General features: G+C 38.0%; 1 protein-coding gene across 1 annotated transcript in view; it reads left to right on the top strand.

The window, feature by feature from the left end:
• The window catches only part of OCA2 (OCA2 melanosomal transmembrane protein), a 189865-nt gene that overhangs the window by 92609 nt on the left and 70353 nt on the right, over nt 1–26903 (top strand). The window contains exons 15-18 of the mRNA XM_057404472.1: nt 6260–6392; nt 15988–16135; nt 18347–18404; nt 19779–19887. Of these exons, the coding sequence (XP_057260455.1) occupies nt 6260–6392; nt 15988–16135; nt 18347–18404; nt 19779–19887 (448 nt within the window). The remainder of the gene's footprint in view (nt 1–6259; nt 6393–15987; nt 16136–18346; nt 18405–19778; nt 19888–26903) is intronic.

Below are 26903 nucleotides of genomic sequence, written 5' to 3'. Positions count from 1 at the left end.
GGACTGGCTTATGTCCTCACTGCTTAGAACTCACTCCCTCTAAAGAAGATTTGCTGGTGAGAGCTCTGGCAGGAGTAAAGCCAAGAGGGAGGGCAGGGAGGTAGTTGGACCATCTGGCCTCTTACAGTCTGCACTGTTGAACTAATAGCTCAATTCTTAACTCACCCACCTGCTCCAGCATGCTCTCTTTTGTTCAGAAGACAAAACATAGACACTGCTGTCTTTTCTCGGTAACTACTTCTAGCAAAGGTTGCTATGAGGAAAGGTTATAATGTGATCAACTGTAAATCTGGCTCTGAAATGTGTACGGTGTCTCTGCTACATTTATACCAAGTAACTTTATTTTTCTGTAAGTGTCTTTTGCAGTGGGTTTTAGTACTAGAAATGCTTAATTCTTTGTAGTGCTGGAGAGATTTTTCTCCCCAGGTTCTGGGGAAAACTCATGTCATATTAAGAATATTTTATGTAAACTATATTTGAATAAATAAGCTTTATGTTACAGTTCACTCATTAAAATGTAAGCGTAATTCTTTTTACTTGCCTTAAGATGCAAATGGATGCCCAAAAGATCTTTTTATTTGTAGCACTGGTTAATTTATAATGCTGGCATATTCTGTCAATCACACCTAGAATCAGTGGAACATACGAGGAGAGGAAGATTTGTTGTATTCTTGCTTGTTCTTGGGATTGGAAGAAGTTTCACTAAATAGCATTTATGTTGTGATTTCAGGGAAGGCAAATAAGAGTTTTCATAAAGAGCAAATGGAAAATCTTTCAGTGAATACAGATCATGCTTTAATTTTTTATTACCTTCAGAGTACCACTACTGAGTAGCCATTGTTAGCAAAATCACAATTTTTTCTTGAAGAGATATATGCTTCAGATTTTGGGAACTCCATTTTTATGTGCACAGTAGGGCAAAAACCATTTTGAAATGGTCATTGTTTTTGGAAAGTTGAACATTATGTTCTCTATGTTTGGGAACTTCACAAGTATCTACAGTCACACCTTTGAAATCAGAAACAGCTTGTGCTCTAAGCTTAAGCTGTGATTACAATTTCTTTAGAGAATGGATGGTGAATAGGTCTCCAGAGCAAAATGACGGTGTGAACATAGTGTACACTAGAGCATCTAGCTTTAATCTGCCTAAAAGATATAATCCTAAGAGCAAAGGTAGTTTTAGCATGTGCTAGCCACTGGATTATATCCTCTTATTTACTGTCTTTGTTAACATGTGATAAAGCTTGTACTATTAATCTGACATTTGCTGAGGATTTTGGGGTTTCAGTATTACACTCAGAGTTATTCCTCTCATTTAACAGGAATTTCCTGGGAAACGACAGCCGTCAGGTTCTCCCGTTCTGTTTTTCAGAGACTTCATGCTGATATGTAGTATGATGAGATATTAGTTGATTATATTTCATGAAAAGTTGTAGTATGTAGGAAATGCTGGAAAATGGTAGACAGAAAATCCTGTATATGGATCTATAAAGGTGTTTCAACCACTGGAAGATTGTGAAATGGACTCTCATACTTTATTAGGCAATTATTTTTGTTGAGTTTGCTGGATACAAGCTTAAGAGTAGTTAAAACTACAAGCTTAAGAGTAGTTAAAACTACCCTTTTATGTTGATGTTTCATTGATTCCTTTTCTCAAGAAAAAAAAATCCTAGGTAAGGCATATGAAATAAAAATTATGCTTTTATGACTGATTTCTGATTTTTTTCCCATCTCTGCATGTGGTAAGAAACATAAAAAAGGAGGTTTGTCGGTGTCCTGGACAAGCATTATCTTCATGTAACTGTGTTAGACTATCAGTGATTTCTGGCTGAGATACCATGAGCTGTTCCCCCTGAGACAAAGTAGATCCCAGTCACCCAGCTAGAAGGGATGTTTAAACCAATGCAGAAATAATAAATTACTCTTCCTCTTCCTCATTTTATGAGTTTTAAAATATTAATTGAAAGGCATTCTGGCTAGAACCAAAGTCTTTTCTACTCCCTGAATTACTGCACCTAGCCGTAGTTTTTTGCTTTCTCTTTGCCCATAAATGGCAGATTCCTTCTGGAAAGATCTGAATTACTAGAAGTTAATTTTACACTTCCAAAAGCAATAAAAACAAATAAATAATGATGATAGAAAGTTAGTGTTTTAGCAAAACAGTGTGGTACTTCCTCCTAATATGAAATTGATGTATTTGACTTTGCATTTAAAACTATAAACAGAGGGAAGATGCCCATTCTGTTTCAGTCCTGAATCTGTAGGCAGTGGAACCTTTAGACTGCTGTCTTGCTAAAACAGAATCTTTAGGTTTTCTGTTGACTGGGAAATGGGAGAAATTTAACAAAATCAGCATAGCCTCAAGTAAGGGACATTTGAAGCATGTATTGTATTTATCTGATGGATTGAAATCTCCTGGGAGAAAAGCGTTTCTTGCCTATTGTGCATGTCAATTCTATTTCAGTCTATTGTGCAGGAAAAAGAAAACCTTTATGAAAACGACATTTTGTTGTATACAGCAGACGTGTGGAGCACTTTACTATGTTTTTACCTTGCTGAATCCTGGCCCCAGCAGTGCAGAGGACTCAGGAGGTATAAAATATGTTATCCACAGCCACAAAGGGTAAGAATGTAGGCCCTGCGGAGGTGTTACATGCCCTTTCTAGGGTGTGGGAAAGGGAGTAGGAGCAATTGGTGAGGTAACTGTGACACTATTTTGGCATCCTCTGCTGTATCTCTGGTACAATGTGAACCGTTTATTCTCTTAAAGTTTTCCAGAGGCTGCTAGTTGACTGCTAGCTACCTGGCAATATCTAATGTGCAATTCGCCTTCTGCTTCCCTGAAACCATATTTTATGTGCCGCAGAAAGGCTGGTGCTCAGCAGCCAGGCCAAAGCGTCAGGGTGGGCAGTGGTCTGTTTTTCACTGGGATCCTTTCTGATATCAGCCATAAAAAGGAGTGTACTTGGTTGTCCTCAATCTCCTCCTGGCTGTGGGGTACCAGTTGTCCAAGGCTAACGATTGTCAGGATGCATTTTCTCTCACTGGCTCATGTAGACCAGTGCAAGGAGGAATGGGGAGGAAAACCAGGAGCAAGAGATGGGAAGAGAATTGAAACTTTGCACTATCACAGCCAATAGTGTCATGCAAGCTCTTTCCTGAAATAAGCACAGCCCTTGTTAGAAAACTATTTGTTTCAGTGGAATTGGAAAGCTGCTCTGCATTAGCAGCGGAGCAGCATATTTTCTCCAAGGACCTCAGAAATTAGAAAAATCAATGGCGTGGTATTATGAAGTTTAACAGACTCCTGAGATATTCAAAGAAAGTAACCTAGCTACTCTCTTTGGAAACTTCGGGTAAGTTCCTAGATAGGATGCCAAAAAAATCTAGTTAACAATTTTTTTTGTCTTGTGACGGTGACTGTAAACCACTTTTGAGGCTGTGCTAATCCTGTTTTTTTCTTTTAAGAGTATTGTGATCTCCTTTTCATTTCAAGTCTTTTAAATTATCAGTCAGACCTAAAACCTCCTTCTTAACTTCAGCATTTTAGTTCTCCTTCTAGGTTGATGAGATTTTCCTTTTGTAGAGAAATTAGTTTTGCTGGTTTCAAGTGACACATTCTTGTGCTGTATTTTTTGTTTGAGAAGCTTCTGCATTGTGGCATTTCAGTAGCAAACCACAACTGTTGATGTGATATTCAAAATGTACAGCTAAGTGACTTCATAAATCTTTACATTTGTTTGCAATGAGCCATGTCCTTAAATTCAAGTTCCATTGACCTGTGATGGAGACATTACATATTTAAACTTGAGCATTTTCAAGGATTCCTTGGCTTCCTATTTGTCTTTTTTATTTTCTACAATAGCAGTTATATTTATGCCTGAATATCTCTGCAGAGAATTTCTTCTGGTACACTCTGCTGGCATCCTTATTCATGATGTGGGCACACTCCTGCCAACCCAAGAAAAGTTTCATCTCCATTGCTTTTTGCAAGACTAGGTTGAGTGTTTTAAAGTAATTTTCTTCGTTCTGATAATTCTGGTTTGAGATATATTCTGACCACCTCTAATCACTTTATTGCTCTTCAACCAGCTGTTTCCCAGTTTGGGTTTCTTGGTGTGTTTTTTTTTCCAGTCAGATTTAGGCAGATTTTGCTATTTTGATGTAGCTTCAGTGTTTTTACATCTTAGTTCCTTTCAGCTTCCTACCTCTCATTAGGCTATTTTTGAGACCAAAGAAAACTGAATGTTTATTTTGTGTACTTCCTGAACTATTTAATGGCACACTGTCAATACTTGAAAGACTTCTGAACCAAGGCCAGTTCAGCTTGATTTTAGTATTCTGTTTTTTTTTTTTTTTCTGGCCAAAATATTGTGATCTTTTTGTGTATAATCTTAGAGGTAACCCATATATAAATTAGATTTATTATCAATTTTAAATGGCTGTGATTAAGGAAACACACATGGGGAATATTGACTTTATAATACTTTAGCAGCAGGTTTTAGAAACATTGAGCCTTTGCAAAATATTTTTTTTTCTCACTGCTATTTGTAAATTCCTAGAGCTATTAATGTTGATTTCACCCCTCATAGAAACGTCTTCTGTAGCTCTGATTCTTGACTTGATGCCCAGAGGCCAATCTTTCTGGGCACTTATAAAAAATAGCTTGTAAAGTCTGTCATGCAGAGATGTCAGACATTTGACTGGCTGACCTATTATCTAGGCAAACTGGATGAAAGTATATTATTTTCCTTTGTGGTACCATCTTTTTCTGTCCAAATCTTACAATAATCTTATTCCAGTTCCTGAAAAGTCTTCTTTGTACTTGCATAAAAGAAATGGCAGTAGCTGAGTTATAATGAAAGGCCAGTGAACGAACTGGTATACAGTTTCACCTTTTAGTGGCTGGAGAGTAGAAGAGGCAAGGAATTTACTGTTAAATAGCAACTAAGGATGATTTTCTTTAGCTCATGAAACTGAAACCTGTGTTTTTAATAGTACCAAATTCTAATCCTCTGTCTGCATATTTATGGTTTGAGATTTACTTAAGTGCCTGCAAACTATGGATTTTTTGCAAATAATCATTAACCTTTACCTGGCTACAAAAGTTCTTTATGACTTTAATCAGTTTCTTGTGTTGTGTGTTATTTTATTATGCCCTCGGGTGCAATAGAGCCAACATTTATTTACTTATTTATTTTCTTTTTTGAACTAGAGACATTTTAGCTGGGACATTTCTACATAAATTCTTTTAGTAGGAGACAATATAAAAGAACACACATTTAAGGTAGTAAGTCCCCAGTAGTCTTTTCACACAGGAGTGGTATCATCTGATGCTGCATGGGAAGCTGTTTTTAATATGTGTTGACATTTCAAAGGGTCTATGGGTAGCACACAGGTATTTGGTAGAAGACAAGTTACTACAGAGACATAGAGTTGTGGCACAGGGAGATCCCGTGACTTTCTAGAGTCTCTGGGAAATCAGTGAATTCTTTGAAAATTCAGTTTGGACAACCTGAGCTATCCAGGGCTTGGACCATGCTTTCTTCCAAGTGTCAAAGATCTGCTCCCCCGGGATGACTGATTCAGACAACCTTTGCTCTTTGTAAGACAGTTCCTTGATACAGAGGAATCACTTAGATGTGATTCCCCTTGGAGCTTCATGGGCAGCTTCTTTTGGACAGGCTACTCAGGACTAGCTGAGATTTCAGAAAATCCCAGCCCAAAGGCTAACCCTGATCCACTACAGCATGTGTTATATAGTATCATGGAATGATTCAGTTGAAAGAGGCCTTGGAGGTCATCTAATCCAACATTTTACTCAAAGCATGGCTGTGAAGTGTATAGAATTATGCAGTAATAGAGTTATTGTAAAAATCCATGTTGTTATCAGTTTAAAACAAAAGATGGTCATAAAAGTTTAACTATTTCTGCAATTCAGTGTGATTTAAAATGAATTCACAGTGATTTAAGTGAAAAGTGGAAGTTAATTATTCAGTTTGGGGTTGTCTACCCGTGTAAGGAAGACTAAATGTATTTCTGAATAACTCATAAAGCTATATTTTAGTTTTCTGAATTAAATTGTAATGTGGCTTGTCTCCTTGAAACAGATGAAATACAGCTTCTACTGACTTGGAACTTACTTTATTGCTTTATATTTATTATTGATTGCTAAAGTACATATAGTTGAACACTTTTCCCCGTAGGAAATATAGAGAAACAACTGTTTGTTAATTTAGGCTTTCATTTTTATTTGCAGGGATTGGATTTTGCAGCCTTTACAGGTCATATGTTTGTTGGCATCTGCCTTGTCGTTCTGGTCTCCTTTCCTTTCCTCAGACTTCTTTACTGGAACAAAAAACTTTACAATAAGGAACCAAGTGAAATTGTCGGTAAGTGGGAGTGTGAAAAAAATGCTATTATCACTACACTGAATGTGCTAAATAGAAACTGAATAGTGCCTATTACAGTGTTGTCCTCAGCTGAAAGTGCCAGCTCTCCTGCAGTCTCTGAACATAAATTTTTTAACTAATAATTTAGGTCTCATTTTTAGTCATAATATTTTCTGACTTCTAGAAATGGATGTTTTTGTGATGTTAAGGTTGATGTGTTGACATGAATTATTAAGAATCTTTCAAAATTTATGAGGATATTTTACATAATTTATAGCCATAGGCTTGAATACCTGTGTGCTCTGTATCACAACAGATAACATCTGCTCAAGGTGCTGAGTTCACAACCTAGCTTTAGAAATACCTCAGGTTTTCCTTATGACAGGCATAGTGTCATAGCATTGCCTCTCCTGGTCTTCTTCCACTGGATTTTTTCAGCAATCTTTTCCTGATTTGTGGTCTCTGAAGGACATTTCCTCAAGAGCAGAAGTTCTTTCTAGCTTGCCACTGTGGCTCTTCCAATTCTAAATTTCCCTGGTGTAAAATTTCTATAATTCAGTAGGAATAAATCTATGTCTTTTTTAGGTTTTTCACCTCACCTAGAAGCCTTGCTAAGCCTGTTTCAATGGCTGTTGACTATGTTAGTCCCTTTTTGCCTTCATCCTTTTATGCTTTTCTATGCAGTTGTTTTGAAGTATTCATCTTTGTCCTTAGGCAAGTGGTGAAATGTAACAGTAACCCCCAAATGTTCGCAATTTCTTTACGAGGTAGGAAATAATTCATTATAGTTTCTTAGCAAGCTTTGAGCCACTAAAATGCATAATCTGGACAGCTGGGTAATTAGCTCATCTTCCTATTGCTCCTTCTCTTCTTCACGGTGGTCTAAAAGCTCATCATGAGCCAGCAATGTGCGTTCACAGGCCAAACAGCCGACTGTATCCTGGGGTCAATAAAAAGCAGTGTGGCAAGCAGGTTGAGGGAGGTGATTCTGCCTCTCTATTCCACTCTTGTCATACCCCATGTGGAGTACTGTGCTCAGCTCTGGGGTCCTCAGAACAAGAAAGAGAGTCCAGAGGAGGGCCACACAGATAACAGGGGTGGAATACATCTCCTGTGAGGACAGTCAGAGAGTTGGTATTGTTTTGCCTGGAGAAGAGAAGGCTCTGGGGAGACTTTAGAGCAGCCTTTCAGTACATAAAGGGGCTTAAAAGAAAGATGAGGACAGGCTTTTTAGTAGGACCTGTAGTGATAAAATAGGGGTAATGGTTTTAAACTGAAAGAGGACAGATTCAGAGTAGATACAAGGATGAGGGTGGTGAACCACTGCAACGTGTTGCCCAGAGAGATAATAGATGCATCCCTGGAAACATTCAAGGTCATGCTGGACCAGATTTTGAGCAACCTGATCTAGTTGAAAATGTCCCTGCTCATTGCAGGTGGGTTGGACTAGATGACCTTTAAAGGTCCCTTCCAACCCAAACCATTCTGTGACTCTCTATCAAAATGTAAATACAGAGCAAATTCCTACCAGTTCTACACAGTGCTCAAGAATAAGGATCTTTTGCGGAAAAGATCATCCTTGGAAGGGAATTATCTTTGTTGGGGAGTGTCAGGGTTTAAGCCCAGCTGTAACTCAGAACCATGCAGTCTCTCTCTCATTCCCCCCCTTCTTCCCCCCTGCTCTCAGAGGGATGGGGAGGAGAATCGAAAGAATGTAACTCCCACGGGTTGAGATAAGAACAGTCCAGTAACTAAGGTGTAACACAAACCACTGCTGCTACTACCAATAATAATAATGAGAAGGGAAATAACATGGGAAAAGAACACAACCGCTCACCACCCACTGACTGATACCCAGACCGACCGAGCAGTGATCTAGCCCGTCCGGGTAACTCACCACCCACCGACGTCCTGACTTAATGACATTATTTTGTGAATACATAGTTTGGAAAATAGATTTTTCTTTTTTCTTTCATCTATGAATTTTTAAAATATTATTTTGGATTTTTAAGAAATCAAGTATGCATAACTTTTTTTCTTTTATTAATATGAATAGTACAATTTACTCACTGATGTAATATTTCTGCCAGTTAAACACTGTACTAATGAAACACTAGCTAGCATATTTCCCTCAGTTCATCTTTTGGTAATCTGTTACTTGCAACTTAGTATGTTCATCTATAGCAGTCTCCTAATCAGCATACCATGTGTTATAATCAGCTGCTTGCCCATTGCTGCAAAGCTGATCAGTAGCTGTTCAATTAGAGCAAATGCTCAAGAGCTACTCTTTCTATTGAAACTTTCTGTGAAAGGGGAAGAGAAAGCCACCAACACTGCTCCATTAGTAGGTAACTGTTGTGGTTTGGATTTGCAAAATGTGCTCCAAGGTGCTTTCAGGGGTCCTTCCATCTCAGGTTGCAATGGTTCTGTGATAACTTCAAATGGCTTGTTTGAAGCAGCTGTTTTAATCAACTGAATACCAGCCTTCCCTCACCCTGCCCCCAATTAGCAATTAAAGAAGGTATGTGAGACCTAATTGGTATATTATTATACTCCCCAGATTTCTCCCTGTATGCCATGTGCTTTAAGATCTTTTCTGTTGTTTTAGGCTACATGTATTATTGAGAATGGATAAGCACTAATTTTAAGACTGGACCATGCTGTTATTCTGAAAATACATTGGCAGATTAATTTCAATGCTGTGTGCTACCGGTGTCCTTAAATTGTTACCTTTCAGGCTGAGCTGCAGCACCTGTGCAGCAGGAAAAATCCCATGTTCCTTCCTCAGAAGCTACTATCTACTTGCAGTGGCTTAAAGCAGGGCATATTACACAAGAAAAAAGAATCTGAAGAACTCGGCTGTGAGAGAGAAAATCAAATGCTTTTAAAAAATTAAGGGAAATTTTAAGGCCTTTTTTGAGTGCGACTTTCAGCTGATAAACCTGCACCTTGTTTTGTGTGATGGAGAAAAAGATAGTAGGGTTAGGGTAGAAAGCTGAGAAGGTTTAAAAACCATATATATATATAGTTTCCCAAAAGAATATCTAAGGGGAAATAATAATATATGAATGTAACAGGAATTAAACTTGTGTCCAACCCCCCCCCCAAAAAAAAAAAAAGGCGCTTGAAACCAAAGTTTTTGCTTCCTTTAAGTGTTAACAATATATTATTTTGCCATTATTCCTGCTGGTGTGGCTCACTTCAGCAGCTGGGAAAGTACTGCTATGGTAGTATGATAGTCAGCATGGAAAGGCGACAACAGAAGGAATTTTCTAATTAATCATAGTCATGTGTAAAGTGTTTAATATGGGAAAAACACAGTGCTGTTTCTCACAGTGTGAAATGTGGCAAGCAGATGAGTGGGCAAATCTCTATCTTCCATGTGGAGCTTTACAGCTGCTTCTCTAAGAGAAATAAAATGAGAGGAGTGGGATAAAAAAAAGAGGTACAAAACCAGTAGTGAAAAAGTAGAAAGTCTAGAAGAGGAAAGAAGTAGGGGAGTGATAATTGAGGATTGTGAGACATGTACAACCGACAGGATTGTGCTGCCTGAAAGATGTCCAGGCATTGTTCCTGTTCCTTTGAGTATGGACTGCTCACATTGGTCCTTGATTTGTGTGAAATCATGAGAAGAATGGCAGAGCTAAGGGGATGGTCAAGAAGGAAAACAAGGTAAAATTGAAAAATTTGGTTAGCATTTAATGTCTGGTGAGTTTCCAGGCATTTCCTCTGTGCCAATTGACCAAGCACAGGCATCATCAACTGTAATTGTAGCTGAACAGAAGGTATAGCTCAGTGCTGTTGTTATTAGTTCATGTGAACCCCTTTGCCTGTCACAGCTCTGAGATGCCTGCCTGGAGGTACATATGGATCCTCACCACAGGTGGCCATGGTTAAAAGGTTAACAGCTTTGTTGTTTCCTCAGGGCATAGGATGTCCTAGTGGCCCCTGTGTTCTCTAACAGTGATGCATGTCCTCCTGCCCTGCCCTGCCCTGCCCTGCCCTGCCCTGCCCTGCCCTGCCCTGCCCTGCCCTGCCCTGCCGTGTAATGTACAACTTTTGGTTTAGTGTTGGGGAAGAACTAATGTGATGACTTGCAAAATAACTTCAGTGTTGATTCAGTTTGAACTGAAGAAGGCTAATAATAATGATAATGATGATAATAATATCCAGGGCCACAAGGACACCACAGGGGCACAGAGGGCGAGGGTAAGGTGTTATATAGCCACATGTTTTGCTTGGGGTCAGAGAACAGTCCTTAGCCCTATTTTAGTTAGTAACCTATTTGTAACTGTAGGAACCAGTTAATAATTTCTTGTTAGAATCAGTGAGAAGTACACCAAGTACCTAGCTGGATTAAATACATCAACAAATCTCAGTCATGAGGAGTGTCTGTGTCTATGTAAATACTTTCTAAGGGCCCGAAAAGCATTATTGGTATTTAATGTAACAAAAATAGTGGTCTGTCCTCACTTGAAAGTTCATTCAGGTGAGGAAACCAGCAGGCAGATTATACAGAGAATAATGTTCAAGGAAAGGAATATTTCAAGATATTTTCAAGCATTCAACTTGAAACTTAATCTGGATAGCAATTTTGATATATGCATTGCACTCGACTGGCCTCACCTAAGATGCTAAATCATGGGAATAAATGTGAAGCATTTTATAAATCTTGAAGAACAATGAGGAACAAGAACATGTTCTTGGTGTTGGTTTGGTTTTGGTTTAGTTTTTGTTTTTTAATAGTTAACATTTTAACTCTCCTACTGTGGATGATATCATGCTAAACTAAAAGATGCAGCTGTCTTAGGAAATGAACAGGTAGTCTTACAGTCCCTGAAGAATTTGTGTATACTCCTTTTTTGGATAATATATCAGGATCCATGAGGGTCATGGTTTTATGTTTAAAAATATAGAACAGAAATCTGTGTTTTAGTATTTGCACCTTGAAGAGCTGTTTGAATTGATCATTAAAAATGAATGAAGGAATGAAAATAAGTGTAGGTTTTTTACTTTACACAGATTCAGGATATTTAAATCATTTAACGTTTAAAGACCTGTAAGTCCTTTGAACTGCTTTAGAGTTGATGGAGTATTCCTTTTGGAAAAAAGAAAATGTCAATCTGTCTTTTCTTGTTTTCAGATTATAAAAATAGGTTTCTGACATTACAGAATAAGGGAAATATGACAATCTCATATTATTTGTTTAGTGCATTGGTAATATAGCCATCAAAAGAAGGCAACTGTAATATTACTTTACCTACCTCATGCAGAAAGAAAATGTAATACAGTGGCATTTTGAATCAACAGAGCAGCACTTCACAATTTATTTCTCATGGAAGGAATTAGTACTGAAAAACCACTGATGGAAAGTGAAAACTGAGGAAGTGATACCTCCTGTTTCTTTTATAGCACTTCTCTGCTTTGATTTTTGGGTACATACCACAAGTGTGAAATGATTGTATAGATATACACTGATTGACAAGACCTGGCTTTTTCATTGAGTGTTTTGATGAAGCTGTGACAAAATTTTTCACTTTACTCTGGTGGTATTGAAGCTCATAAGATCTTCCTGATATACAGAACTGAAGAGAACCATTAAGGCTAATTTAACATACGGTCTGTATCCATTTGCTGCAGAGAGCTTTCACTGTGATGATGTTTCAAATAAAAAAAGTAACCTTGACAGATTTGTAAATTATTCCTGCCATAAGCCAAACTTATTAGTCACCATTTATACATTTAAACCAGTTACTAAATACATGGTGAGTCTGAAGTGTGCTTCATTATTTTGCTCTCTATTTTATCCTATTAAAAGCATTATATGAGACACTAACTTTCGAATTATGAGTTGTCCTCTTGAGGCTCTTTTTCTTCATGATTCTTTTTTCCTGAATAGGTCTTTGGGAATACCATTTGTAAGTGGTTTCTTGTGGCACTTTGTTTCGCTTTGGATTGGATTGGTTTGGTTTGGTTTTTTTTCCCGGTGTTGAAATGACCTCAGCAGTAGTTATGTTTGGTGCAACAGTAGTTGTTTGGAATGTATCTGTTCACTTTTAAGCAGAGTAGAATGAATTGAACAGATATTTTTTTAATTGTGAGACTTGCACTTTAATGGAAAACATTGGCTAAATTGGTTTTCATGTCTGACAGTTTTGAATTAAAACTTTTTGAAAGTGAGTAAACCAGAATTATTTTCCAAGATTTCAAACCTGATGAAAAATTTCTGAAACAAACTGCACTGGAATATAAGATAATCAAATGCTTAAAATACTTGACACTTGATTTCTCATGACCCTGTGCCATTCTCAGGGTAAAAAACCTGAATATTGTGATTCTCAGAGTCCTGCTTTGAAAAGATGGGTAATTGCAGTAGAGGAAACTAAGGGACAAAACCACAAGGACTGAAATAACTTTGTTGCTCTAAGTCTGACTTACCCAGAGATGGAAACAGAGCTGAGAGAAATCTCCATCTGACTGTTATGTGACCATCGTAGTAGTATTAAATTTACTTTTCTCTTATAAAATGCAGCAATGGGCTTGTAGTATTGTAGATTCTTTCAGTAGCTAAAATTAAAGGGGAGGACCCAAAGTGCCTTGAGGAAAGATTCCAGTTATATTTTGAAGGAGAACAATACTTACTATTTTGCAGCTTTCTGAACAGCCTAACTCCTAGGGCTGCTGCAGCCTGCCCCAGCTTGCCTGGAAGAATACTCCTGGGAGGCGATTTAGGTGTATGGCGCCCTCTGAGGTTTGCAGTTTTCTGCTAGGCTCCAACTGCTTTACTACAGGGATGAGGATGACCTGTAAATCCTGTGCCATGGACACAATCCCATGCTAGGCAACTGGAACAGCATTAGGTGCCTTGGTGACCAAATGGAAGTCCAGCTGTTGGCCTCTGAGTTGAAAAGCTTATACAAATGCTCTATATTGCTTTATGAGGAGTTGTGCAGATTTTTTTGCATTCCTTTGCAAGTATTTAGCTGAATAAAGCAAAGCGTGTTGAAATATGCATTGCACTCCACTGGCCTCACCTGAGATGTGGTTTTGAAGACCCTGCAACATTTATGCCTCTGCTTAACTTTAACCCCTATTGATGAACTAGACTACACAAAAGAATAAAGTCAAGAACATTTCAGGCACTTTTTGTTTCTTTCCCCTCAGATTGAGAGCCTTATGCTTGTGTCCTGTTGAGGGGTGCTGCCTCTAGGATTGAGGCACGAGTTGTTGAGCTGGAGTATTACTTGAAGTGAATTCTTTCTATACTTGGTTTTCACCTTTCTGACTTAGTTTCTGTGCTTTTAAAATGGAGATAATGCTTACCATCTAATAATGCTTAGAAGATTAGTTACATTAATCAGAGATTTAAAAAAATACTAAAAATTATGGATATTACCATTACTAAAGCTAGAATTAATGGTACTTAACTTGCTTTTCAGTTAACCTTTAAACAGAAGTATTCTTAATCTGAGAGGTTAGCAAAGAAACATAGTCGCTTTACTGAAGAGTTAAGCTATAAAAGCACGTGGGGTATCAGTCCCTTCACATGAAATATGTCATTAGTCACAGCCTAGCAGTACAAACTGTGTTGCTTGCAAAAAGGTAGTTAATGTACTTAGTGCACTTGCAAGTTAAAAATTGTCATTTTATGATATCATCTTATCAAGGTTGGTCATGCTCTTCTGAGTATCTTCAATTAACGAGACTGGCCTTTTCAGATTCTGAGACTGGGAATTAATTACACTCAGTTTTTGAGGATGTCTTTGTTATTGGCAGTCAGGTGGGAGGGAATGCATGATTACTTTAAGTGAAAATTAATCTATTAATTGTCAGATTGCAGAAATAATAAGCATTTTAAAATGAAATTTAATGTTTGCTAAAATGCAGAAAATCTTCTCTAAAATGTTAGCGCTCAGGTCAGTAGGTGAAACTCCATTAACTTCAATGGATCAGGCAGTCATATCTGTGGCATAGGGTTTACATATTTGCTGATCCTTTATTTGATACTAAAACTAATCTAAAAACTGTTATTTTCTTGTTGGAAATGGACTTTCTGTGGAAAAAAAAAACTTTTTTTTTTTTTTTTTTTTAAATAATAATGCTGGGTATATTGCTGTGGTTCCTTGTGGGCTTTATGAATGTACCATGTTCACAAAAACTTTAGCGTCATAATGGGCTGAATTCCCTGATGGAGCTGTAGCTCTCTTGTCTTCTTTAACTCCAGATTACTGCATACTAAACTTTGCTTCTGTCACTTCAACTACTGCTACAATTGCAGTTGAATGTTAATTTAGATGTTTTATAAAGATAAATTATCATGAAAGGTACATTCCACACACGCCTACCATTTCAATTATTAGCAATAGATCTGGCAGTGGTTGGATAAATCAGATGGTAGGCTGATCCACCATAAAGGTAACCCTTAGCTCTTCAGATTGGGTTTTGCTGGAAAAGTGAGTGATCTCACCCTGGTGTAACATGACCATTAGTCCCTGTCTAGTAGGGGACAGGAATCTAAGGACACAGGGAAAAGGGTGTGAGACTTTCCCATTCAGGGGCAGCCAAATGTTGTGTTTATGCTGCCCTAGACATAATTTCAAAGTGACTGGTAAGATCTTAAAGTTGTCTTAAGCCCTTGTCCATGAGTAACATAGCATGTCATAAAATATTAGATGTTCCAGGCTCTAGGGGTTGCTGTCTGGATGGGTTTGCAGACCTGACATGGGAGAAGTATAGAAAAGCCTAAAAGGTTTTAGCTATGTTCAGTGTTCTCACTGACCTCAGGGTCCTGTATTATATTTCCTTCAGAACAAAACCAATGACCAATACATACGGATCATCTATCTTATCACGATAGCCACAGTGAGCTATCATGGTAAGACTGTGCAAAAAAGAGAAATAGGAAAAAAATCCCCTATTCTGTAGCATTAACTAGAAAACCTTTTCATAAAACTATAGCTACAACAGCAGTCACAGTATAAAAAGATGTATCAACTGTTCTGATTTTAAAAGGACATTTTCTTCTGAAGTAAATTCAACATCCTGTTGCTTCACCAGGAAACATTTGTGCTGTTTCTGAATGAATATTCTCCTCTTATTTCTTTAGTGATTTCCTGGAAAATCCAAAGCTTGCTTTTTTCTTTTTTTTTTTTTTCCATGCCCAGTCTAAGGTCTAAAGACCTTCCCGAACAGGAACAGACACTTTTCAATCATTCTCCAAGGCCTTTATACTGGGAAAATAGTAAAATCAGAAAGTATTGAAAATCCTTGCAGGATTTTGGAGGCTGACTGCAAGTGCTAATCAGTTTGTCTGAACTACACAGGATCAGATATCTTTCAACAGGTGGTGGTAGCTGTGTTTTCAGTGCCTAAGAATTAAATCCTCTTAGGAAACCTTTAAAATTTTGAAAAATTTCCATTTGTTTTTCATTCCCTTCAGCTCTGCAAAATGAATGGTAAAAGCATTCATTTTTGGCGCAACAATTCCAGTAATTTTAACAATTTTGCGATCAGAGCACATTACATTTATTTTGTGTGTCTCTGGTTTCATATGCATTATACTTGCTCTAAAATAAGTGATTTTGCTTCTTTTTAGAGCTGAAACATGAGATCTATGTTTGGAGACTGACAGCACAACGCATTAACCCAGCCAGCAGAGAGGAGACTGCTGTGAAATGCCTTCTGATGCAGAAGGTGCTGACTCTAGAGATGCTCCTGAAGAAGAAGCTGAGGACGTTTCATAGGTGAGTGGTGACCATCGTGTCCCACTTCCCCTGCTCTGACCCTCAGTGGGGACAAGCTGCAGGCATAGGCAGTTTGTTGGACTGGTAGGGAGCTCCTGCTCATCTCAGTCTACATCTAGGAACGATAGTGTTGCTTTGCTAATGTCAGGGTTAATATTTCTGTTTTTGCTTCAACCAGCCAAGGACTCACATCTGGTACTTTTAGGCAGAGCTGGAAGTGAAGGCTTTCAGTGATCTTCACTAGGATAAGACCTATATTCTTGTCTCTTTATCAGATGAGTATTGGTGCAGACATGAAGAGTCACTCTCAACCTCAGTAAAACACAAAGAATTTTAGGACAAAACTGATGTGTAAGACCTGGAAAATATATATCAATAAGACCTGATTTTAATGGCATAGAAATTTCAGGTAGTTTTTGGTGTGAAAAGATCACGAGTATGTCCTCAGGCTTTTTCTTGCAATAGTGGCTTTATTGTAGTAAAATGCTACACTTTGTTTTTTTCTTACCAAAAAATTAAAGTGTTCTTCAGTGAACTGTTGAGTTTGAAAAACATGATACCAGTGAATTGCTGAGTTTTACAATTATTTCATAATCAAATCTTCAGTGTGAACCTGAGTGCAGACATAATCTCATGGTTTAAGCCCAGCTGGTAATTCAGTATGACGCAGTCTCTCTGTCACTCCCCACCCTTCCTCCCCCCGGCTCCCGAAGGGATGGGGAGGAGAATCAAAAGAATGTAACTCCCATGGGTTGAGATGAGAACAGTCCAGTAACTAAGGTATAACACAAACCACTGCTGCTGCCACCAATAATAATAATGATAAGGGAAGTAATAAGGGAAGAGAACACAACCACTCACCACCCGCCAACCGATACCTAGCCCGACCAAGCAGTGATCTAGCCCTTCCATGTAACTGCCCCCAGTTTACATACTGGGCATGACGTGCTGCGGTATGGAATACCTCTTTGGCTAGTTTGGGTCAGGTGTCCTGTCTCTGCTTCCTCCCAGCTTCCCCTCCTCCCTGGCAGAGCATGAGCCTCACATGACTCCTTGGTCAGAGTAAACATTACTGAGCAACAACTGAAAACATCAGTGTTATCAGCACTGCTCCCAGGCCGAAAGTCAAAACACAGCACTGCACCAGCTACTAAGAAGGAGAAAAATGACTGCTACTGCTGAACCCAGGAGACATAACTAACTGTTTAGGTATAGAGAAGAAGTTTATTGAAACTAGGACTAAAAATGTTAACCTTATTTTGTGTATATTCCAGCAAAACCATTTGTTATGCTATGGAATTTAATGACTGAAAATAGAAGTGATAAATAGTCTAAAACTATAGAATTGACTAAACAGAAAGTGAAATGAATATTTTTAATTAATAAGCATGTCAAATAGGCAGTATGAGTAAGGCCATACAAACATGTTATCTTAAACTATTTCAGTTATATGATGACTTTTTGTTCACATTTGTTGTTGGTATTGTGTACTTTGAATGCAGTGACAGTATTAATATTTAAAGACAAAAAAGACTGTTAAGATGGCCTTCTTTTAGAAAGATTATAACAGTTTATTAGACTTTACAGCACTTTAAAGAAGACACTTCTGAAGTATAAATAAAAATTCTATATATTTAAACTTAAAAATTAGGATTCCTGCAGCACAGTACATTTACAGCAACGTAACAATTCATTAGCATTAACATCAGCACTCCTGAACTAGGAAGCCCAGGGCTTTTTGCTGGAGGGCTGACTATGCTGGTAACATGATATTTGGATTGTAAAAATGCATTATAAAATGCAAATGTAAAATACCTGTGTTCTGACTTTTGGATGTTAGGGCGTGACCCTTGCTTTATTGCAGCAGGGTACACATTAGCTCCTGAAACTGTGAATGGAACTACATATTGCATATAGCCAGATCCTACACCGAGATCCATACCCTGGAGGGTAGCTCCTTCCAAGCCTGTGGCACTCTTCATGAACCAAAGAGTTTGTGCATTAGTGGATCATGTTACAAAAGGGGACTCTTAAGTGAATGCTCATGGGAATTTTGATGATGGCTGTAAGAAGGCCATGATTCCTTTGTGGTACAAGTTACTCTATATGGGGGAAAAGTTGATCTATTTGTGATGAGAAGGATTTATTCCAGCCCTCTTGGCAAAACTTTAATTTCACTCTGGATAAAAAGCAGATGTCTTTTTGTTTCAGGCAAATTTCACAAGAAGATAAAAACTGGGAAACAAATATTCAGGAACTCCAGAAAAAAGTAAGTAGATGGTGGTTTTTCTCAGTATGTGTGCACCTATGCCTTTATACAGAGAGAGTGTTTTGAATCTAATGCAAATGAATAACTCTCAGGATAGTAGAAAAGCTGGCAGGCAAGCTGGCTGGTTTGTCAGTGAGATGGGGTCAATAAACCACATTGTGAGGTTTTGTTAGGTTTTACACTTTTGTTCCTTAGAAAAATATAATTTAAACAATCAATACATGATTCAGCGGTGTTTTCTTGGTCAGAAAGACTCAGAAGGTGTCAACAGGTTGTTTATAACCATGATGTGTGATGATAGGGTACACTCCTGCTGATGTACTGAATACTGACTCTAGTGTACTACACTGTTCGTGACATGCCTGCTTTATTATTTACAGAGGGATAAACCACTTGGATAAATCCTGTTCACTATGATGTGCACACATTAACACTGGCTAAGTATGTTGAAGCTGGGTCTGATGAGATGTAAACTCCGTAGTGGAATTAATTACACCTAAATTTAGTTGTCTAAATGTCACATCCTTCCACCTCACTAGCATCACTAATGAATCCAGGACTGTGTTTGGGAGCTCAAGTTCTTGACTGGGACATCACTGTCCTATCTGTCACACCGAACCAGAACAAAAACAACAGAATTTCATATTAGGTTTTACACCTTTTTCAAAGCATTGCATTAAAGACAACCCTTTTTAAAGATCAGAGACTTACGTACTTTAGTAGAGCTTTGAAGTATGTGAATCGAGATCAGGACTCAGGGTGAGAGATGGTGATTCCCTGGATTGGTAGCAAATTGAGATGAGATCAGAGCAGAGAGGCAGAGTCATGGTGGAAAGCACTGGGTCTGAGGGTGAGAACATGAGGAAGTCAGCACAGGGGTGCAGGAGCTGGGCAAGGAAGTCTAGAAGCTCCATAAAGGTTATGGGCTTGGCATGCCCATGAGAGTTGTGCAGGAGGCATGAAAGATCTTAACCTCTAGTCTAGTTTATAGGTTTTCAAAGCATAAGTTCAAAAAGGGTGATTTTGTCCAGCATCATGAAATCACAGAGTGCCTGGAGTGCCCTCTCTAGTAGGAATTGCATTTCAACCCTACTTGTCCTACTGAAATGAAGTTGTAATGAGGATAGCTAAACACACCTGAGTGTATGCAGGCAGGTGCTAGCTACTTGTATCAGATCACATTTGGCCACATGTTCATGTTTTTTATAAGTATGCATGAAGTGCTTCAATTCTAATAGTTTTGTCTTTTATGCTGAAGAGGAATACACAATACAGGAACAGGAGTTTGCACTTCACACATACTTTTGTGAACTCTATGCATAATAGATAGCTCCTTGTTTAATGCAGTTATTATTTTTCCCTCCCTGTCTACAGCACAGAATAACAGACAAAATTCTTCTTATCAAATGCCTGACTGTGCTTGGATGCGTTATTCTTATGTTTTTTCTCAACTCATTTGTTCCAGGCATCTACCTAGATCTCGGTAAGTTTCATAGTTTTGTTCTAACTAAAACCACCAATCTCTCCAAAAACAATGGTAATATTCCTCTGTGTCTGGATCTTTTCAGAAAGCTCTTTTCCATATGTCTCTGGCCTTGCAATTCCACCAGGCTAATCAGAACAGCGATTTCTCAAAACAGGTGTTTGAAATGCAATCACGTCCCAGTCGCCTCAGGAGGAATAACAGAGCGCTCATGACTTCATTTCTCTGACTTCCCAGTGCTAATGAGCTGGTTAAACATTGCATAATGAGCAAGTTTGACCTTGGCATTATTGGTCCGTAGGCTTGAGTCAATGACCAAGATGCATTATAAAGATCAGAATATAATCCATGAAAGAGCAAAAAAGTAGTATGACTTTATTTCTTGGGTATAGATAACTCTTTGCATAACTTCCAGTCTCCATCAATTTATTACCAGAATAAATCATCCTCCAAAATAAAATCAGGAAGACATCGTTTGTGTGTGAAATGAAAGTAGCTGTATGCATACTTTCTATGTATAGACCTATATGTGCAGGTTTTTACACAGCTAGTTGTATACCTGTATGAGAACAGGTGCTGCACATCCAGAAACAAGAACCAAATTAACCTTTACATTTAACCAAAGAACAGTCATAAAACCTATTTGTGCATTGCCTTATAAAAAGTTAGAAACAATTTTTTTGGCTGCTGAACACTTGAAAGATATGGAATTTCAGATTTATCTTTTTTTCATGCAGTCTGAATACCCCCACTGTGTACATTCATCGCAGTGGCTGAAAGATGTAAGTCTTGAAGAGGAATAGCTTATCTTATTTATCTCCAATAAATCCGAGAATCAATCATCATACATAGATACTACATTGAAATCCATTTTAGTTATGCTCAGTGCAGAGCTAGTTATAGCTGTACAATGGTGATCAAATTGTAAACAAGACCTTCCATATCTACTGCTGACACCTCTGGTGTATTGACTGGCTTAGAAAGGTACGAGTAGCAGAAAGTTTTTCTCTGTGCTGTGACCTAGGGAAGGAAGCACCAGTGTTGTATGTTGCTGGCACCAGTGGGAGGATATGGGCTGCTGTGTCTGGAGGAACATGTTTTGCTGCTAAATATGTTTATTCCAGGGACTGATCCCCAGCCTTCAGGCCTTAGAAGTGGAGGATGGCTTGTGTTCACACTGCTCAGATCTTGCCACTCCAGAGCAGACTGGCTGTATCTCCACAGCACAGCACCTGGCCCTGTGTTTCCTCTTGACATTGTGTGTATGGGATAACTAATTCTTAGGTTTGCAACAAAGGCAGTTTGGTAGCCTAGCATAGCTGTGTTCTAAGATTGTGAGGCTGAGGGCATATACTGCATTATCTGGTACATGTGATGGAGTTTGAGTGCATGGAGCCACTAGGAGCAGAGACCCAAACCTGATCCAGACTCATCCATGTTGTTGTTTGGGTGTGATACCTGAAATCGGTTCTCTCCAGAATTGCACCTTTATTTACTTTTGGCTTAGGTGAAACAAACTGGGTCACTGCCAGAGAGCCTGTGAGCAAAACATTTACACTAGAGGGACTGGGGAACTAGGAACTCTCTGTGGAATTGGGCTAAACAGTTATAAATGTTAATGCACCCAGCAAATCCTTGTTGGCATGCGGTGGTAGTCCTGGTGCCCTGAAGCAGTGTGAGCTTAGGAAAGGGGTTGTGTCACCCAGGCTTTCTTCTCCGTTTCAGCCAGTGCTGTGTGGCAGCTGCTATAGCAGCTTCCCTGTTCCAAAGTATTTATCATGGAAATGGGTGATTTCAGCCTATAAAGATTTCTGGCTGTCAAGAAGTTAAAAGGTACACTGACATATTTTAACAGCAAAAGTGCTATATTACTAAGGTGTAGGAAGATGCAGAAATTGAAGACATTTGAGGTCATTTGAAATCACAGTGGCTAAGAATATAAGGAAGGCATTCACATTGATAATTTAATAAATCAATTTTCAGCCTTACTTTCCTGTCTCAGGTGAGTGGGAACCGAAGCATGTAGGATTTATTGAATTAAACCCAACATCTATGAGTGTTTTTGAAAAGCCAGTCAGTCAGTAAAGACCACATAGCAGTGGCTGCATATGTTGCTGGTAAGATATTCTTTCAAAACTGCAAAGCAGTTGGAGTCAATACTAGAAGAAACTTAGTAACTGATGATTGGTTTTGTCTTACTTCATGTCAGTAAAATAAATGAAAACAAATTGCATGGTTGGCAGGCAATGCAGGCTTCTATTATTCACTAGCTGGTCTTCAGCTGCAATCCTGAAAGTAAATAGGGGCTCCATGTGTTCGGTGTAATTTCTTCATGTTCTGTACTCATGGCAAACCTCTCATATTAATGAATAAATATTATTAAAGCATATATTTAATTTCTGTGAACAATTAGTGGAACCTGTAAACTTCTACTGAAATCTCATTGGTTCCTGAATTCCACTATCTTGATGATAGCTGTCATTTATCATTACTGAAGTAGTGCCACTGTGAATCTCTGTGGATTTTAGTCCTCCAGTGCATGGAAATGAATTTCTTAAAATACAGTACATCTTGTACTCTGGTGGTTTGGGTAAATTTGTTCAATGTTTTTTTCTCATAAAAATGAATGTAGATTGTAGTTCAGTGTTTAATTTTCTACAAGAATAATGTTTTATATGGGGGCTGAAGAGTCAGGAATCTAATAACTTTTAATTGCATTTGGTAGAGAGAATTAGAAAGATTATAGAATTCTTTATCAGTCCCCAGCCTTGATCCAATTTTTCCATTATGAACTTGGAATCATTAATATAATTTGAAGGAACTGACATTTTAATTTAAATAATAAAATTTGCATACTTAGCTGCCTTTTCAAATGCAGAACGTTTTCCTATTCAGTTTTCTTGTACCTGTTCATCAGTTTATTTAGTCTAATTCTGTGAAATACCTATGTTAATGAAAGATTAATACCAAGACTTTAAATGAACAGATAAAGCAAACTTGAAGATTTCTACAGTGCTTTCATTCATCCCCCTTGACTTTATTGATAAAGCATTGATAAAGCACCTGAGAGAAGATGAAAAAAGATCAAAGTAAATCCCCTTTGAGGATTGTACCTGGCCCCTATTTTGACTTTAACTCTTAGGCAGGCATGTCTAGAACTTTGAACTACAGTGAGAATCCCCCAAGAGAGACAAAAGATTTTAAAAGTAAAATAAAGCAAGATTCTGTTAAAATGTAAACTAGATTCCCCCCCCCCCCCCCTTTTAATAGAGGGTGCTTAAAGTGAATGGATCAGAAAGAATACACAAAACCAATTTGAAACCTACTTCTTTTTTTTTTTTCTGTGGGGCAGGTCCTTCCTCTTTGGTTTGGTTTCAGTCAGCTCAATGACTTGCTGAGCTGTTGTGACTCTGCAGCTTCTACTAGTATCCCTGAAGAGGGACCCATCACCTCTGTAGCCCTGCTTTTGTCTGCCCCTCTCAGTGATCTCTGCACACAATGCAGGCATGCTGCTTCTTGTGGCCAGCCTTGCTCTTGCTTCCTTCCACCTCTGGAAGCCTCTTTCCTAGGGCCAGGCTGAGTGATTTCCAAGGCAGGGGAAGGTCCTCTCCTCCTTTTAGAAGGTTGCAACAGACTCTGCCTCTCTCACATCCAAGAAACAAGGTTCTAACCTGAAAGCAAACAAGAGATATATTGCCTGTTTCAGAGAAGAGATGCTGTCTCTGTTTTGCCTGCAGAATGCTGGAAGCTGGGCAGCTATGACAGGAGAGATATAATTTTATGTTGCCTTATTTGTATATTCATTCCCACATTATTGCCACTACTTTCCCTCTTGGAGACAGGATGCTTGCATAGGTGAACTTTATAGTATTGTCACCTATGGCTGTTCTCATGTTCTTTTGATGAATTAATTATTTATGCAAGGGGACGGGGAGAGATTTTTGGATTCACTGAATTCTTTCATGATTTAGGACTGCTATTTGCTCAACCCCCAGTGGAAGACAGAGGTTCAAATCATAAACCTTGAGGGAGCTATCCTGGTTTTTTTTTTTTGCTTCTTCACCTATGGCCTGAGCTCATTGTTGGTGCCATTTGGTGATTCATCTGAACTATAAATGTCTAATTCTTTAAATGATTCACCTTACTTACCTCTTTATATGCCAGAGGGCATCTTCTCATGCTATACCGACTTTTAGTCATAGATACTTAAAAACAAAACCCACAACAGGTAGATGGGCATTTGGCTTAGTAATTGATTATTTGGGGGTTTCACTGCTAATTAAATTCAATTCTATTACTGACCAAAGCAATGTTAGCAAAAACCCCAAACTTATGAACTTTTAATAATTTACGCTTTTATTCTTTTAACTAGCTAACATGATTATTGTGACCTTTCTGGGTACCAGGACCAGTTCTATAAACCAGCATGCACTTCTGTCAAGCAAACATCCTAAGTCTAAATTTTCCATGTTGTCCTTTCTCTAAAGCTAATATCACTCAATATTTACAGACAAAGGTTATCTTGTTTCATGAGATCTCATTTATGTAGTTAAATCTATTTTCTCTTGTCTTCTGTTTTCACCGTGGTTTAACTTCAGTCTGTGGGCTTAGTCTGCAAATTCATATCTTTTGAGGATGTGAAAGTCTCTTTTTGCAATTTATCTTAATTAGTCCTATCTTCCATCATTGAAACATCTTAAAACTGTGTCTGACATAGTGGAAAAGTAGGGAAATAACTGTTTTCAATTAGTTTAAACTGGCTTTTGTTTGTTTGGTAGGGCACATTGTGCAGAGCTCCTTTTTATTTTATTGCCATAGTGTTAAAGGAGAAAAGTGTTCAGCTACTGTCAATACAAAAGATTCCTGTTATATTGTCACTCCTTTGGATACCAGCTGTCATATTTCTGACTCATTTCCATAATTTATAGAAAAAATGTTGAAATTCACATGAGAAATTAAATGCCTTAATTGGAAAGGGCTTCAGCAGAACAAACCACCCTAAATCATGTCTACAGAGAATGTCATGCAAATTATAGCAAAAATTCTGTTTTAACCCTCGGAGAAGTGTGACACCTTAAATTCAGGGAAGTTAACTGGACTGGAAGTTTCTCCCATATAATTTCTCTTGAATTTCATCCTGCTTTTTTTTTAAGTGGACATGCACAATTTTCACTGCCATTTACGCAGGTGAACCAATCATTATAATAGAGTTGGAAGTGAGTGGCACTTGTCTGGTAGCTTGCTTAGTGATAAAGAAAGGGCTGCACTGCCCTGGACAGCTTCAGAAACATTCTTAAATTTGCCATTGAATCACAAAATATTGGAAGTTCCCTGTCAGTATTTACTTGGCTTATAAACACAGAAGCTAGTTTTGTGTTACTGCAGCCTACAAAGACTTTAACAACTAGCTTCATCTGTATTCTCTTCTTCAACATCTTCAGTATGGAACTCACTGCAGCAACGATTCTTCCCTAGCAACTTTGAGACAGATTGGCAGGGTCAGTATGTGTAAAAGCTTGTTTGAGAGTTAGCAGTGCTGTAATCAGTGACAGAAAACCTTAAACGTAGAGATCTTTGATTAAATTATTCAATGCTATAACCTAAGAAGAAGAGCTGACGTTGCACAAGTGAAATAAATATAGTTGTATGTTTTGGTTTTTTTCCGAATGTGCAGCCTAGAAAGATGCCCAAGAATTCTAATAAGCTTTCCCCCACCCTGACTTTTACCTGTACCCTTGGACAGAGAATGTATGTGCATTTGAACCTGTGCTAAGAAGTTTCTTTAGAATGGTGAAAACATTTTTAAACTTGGACCACTTCCTCACAGCTCTGTGAGAAAGATCCTGCCTGACAGTGTGCAGCAGAACTTGTCAGGTCCGAAAGATTTATAAATGGTCATGAAGAAAGAGCACAGGGCTGAGAAAGGTGTGGACAGATCCCATCAGGCTGAAAGGGGTGTTAATGTTGAAGCATCCATCAGACTTTTATTTTCACACTTTAAAATGTTATTCTGGAACTTTTTCTCATCTGCTATCGGTGATAAATAGATTAAACCATGCTTTGCTACTATCCTGTATAAAAGAGGAGTTGTATAAATCTGACATTGTTTACAAACTATAAAGTTATGTGTGCAGAAACAAACAACACTGGCTAAAAATTTAAGTGCTTTTACACATAGAAAGGGAGAAAAAGATTAAATATTCATATTTTGGAAATGTTTTGTTTCAGATTAATTTGTGCAACGGTTAAAATGAAAGGTTCATTATACAGCTACTCAACGTTACTGAGGAGTTATTTTACAAGATGTCTGGAAAAAAAACCCCAATCCAGATCAGTTTAATAAGATGGTGTATAATTGGTTAGTGCTTAAGAAAACAGAAAATACTGGTGAGACAGTCAGCTATTAAGCTATAAAATCTGGTGAATGACATAGATTTAAGAAAGTATAGGCTTAATGCCAAAAGTCACATCGTTAAGTTTAGCACATCTCATATTTCACATCTTATATAACTATATGATCATGGCAAAAAGTGCACATTTGCTTTTTAATTTGTCACTGAATCTAACATTTACCTCCAGATTATCTAGGCTCCGTGATATTAATCAGTTTTAGTGAGGAGAGCTTGTAGGTATTGCCTGCTAAGTAATGGCTCAAGTGATAATGAATTATCAATGGCATTTAAAGCTGTTACAACCAAGATTTTATTTCCCTTGTCTTTTTTTTTTTCTTTGTATTTTTATTTTATTTTATTACTTTGTAAAGCTTTCCAACATGGCTTAATATATTAAGGAATGACATTCAAACCTGGGAAGCAACATTTATGGACCTTTTCTATAGAGCTAAAAATATCACTTGAATAATCTGTTGTTGCCTGGAAACTCCTTCACACATTTCAGTAAAGTAGATGGGTTTGGTCCCCAAAACATTTGGATTAGGGACGCCTTCTCTGTATACAGCAGAGAAAGTATCTCTGTATACGGTAGGTTCCCACTTTCAAAGTATCAGTGGTGATACT

This window comes from Pezoporus wallicus, unplaced genomic scaffold (genome assembly GCF_028554395.1).
Source record: "Pezoporus wallicus isolate ANWC-B61680 ecotype Strahan unplaced genomic scaffold, APGP_CSIRO_Pwel_v1 contig_5787, whole genome shotgun sequence".
Classification (NCBI taxonomy): domain Eukaryota; kingdom Metazoa; phylum Chordata; class Aves; order Psittaciformes; family Psittacidae; genus Pezoporus; species Pezoporus wallicus.
The sequence above is the reverse complement of the archived record's forward strand: the minus strand, read 5'-3'. Positions and strand labels throughout refer to the sequence as shown.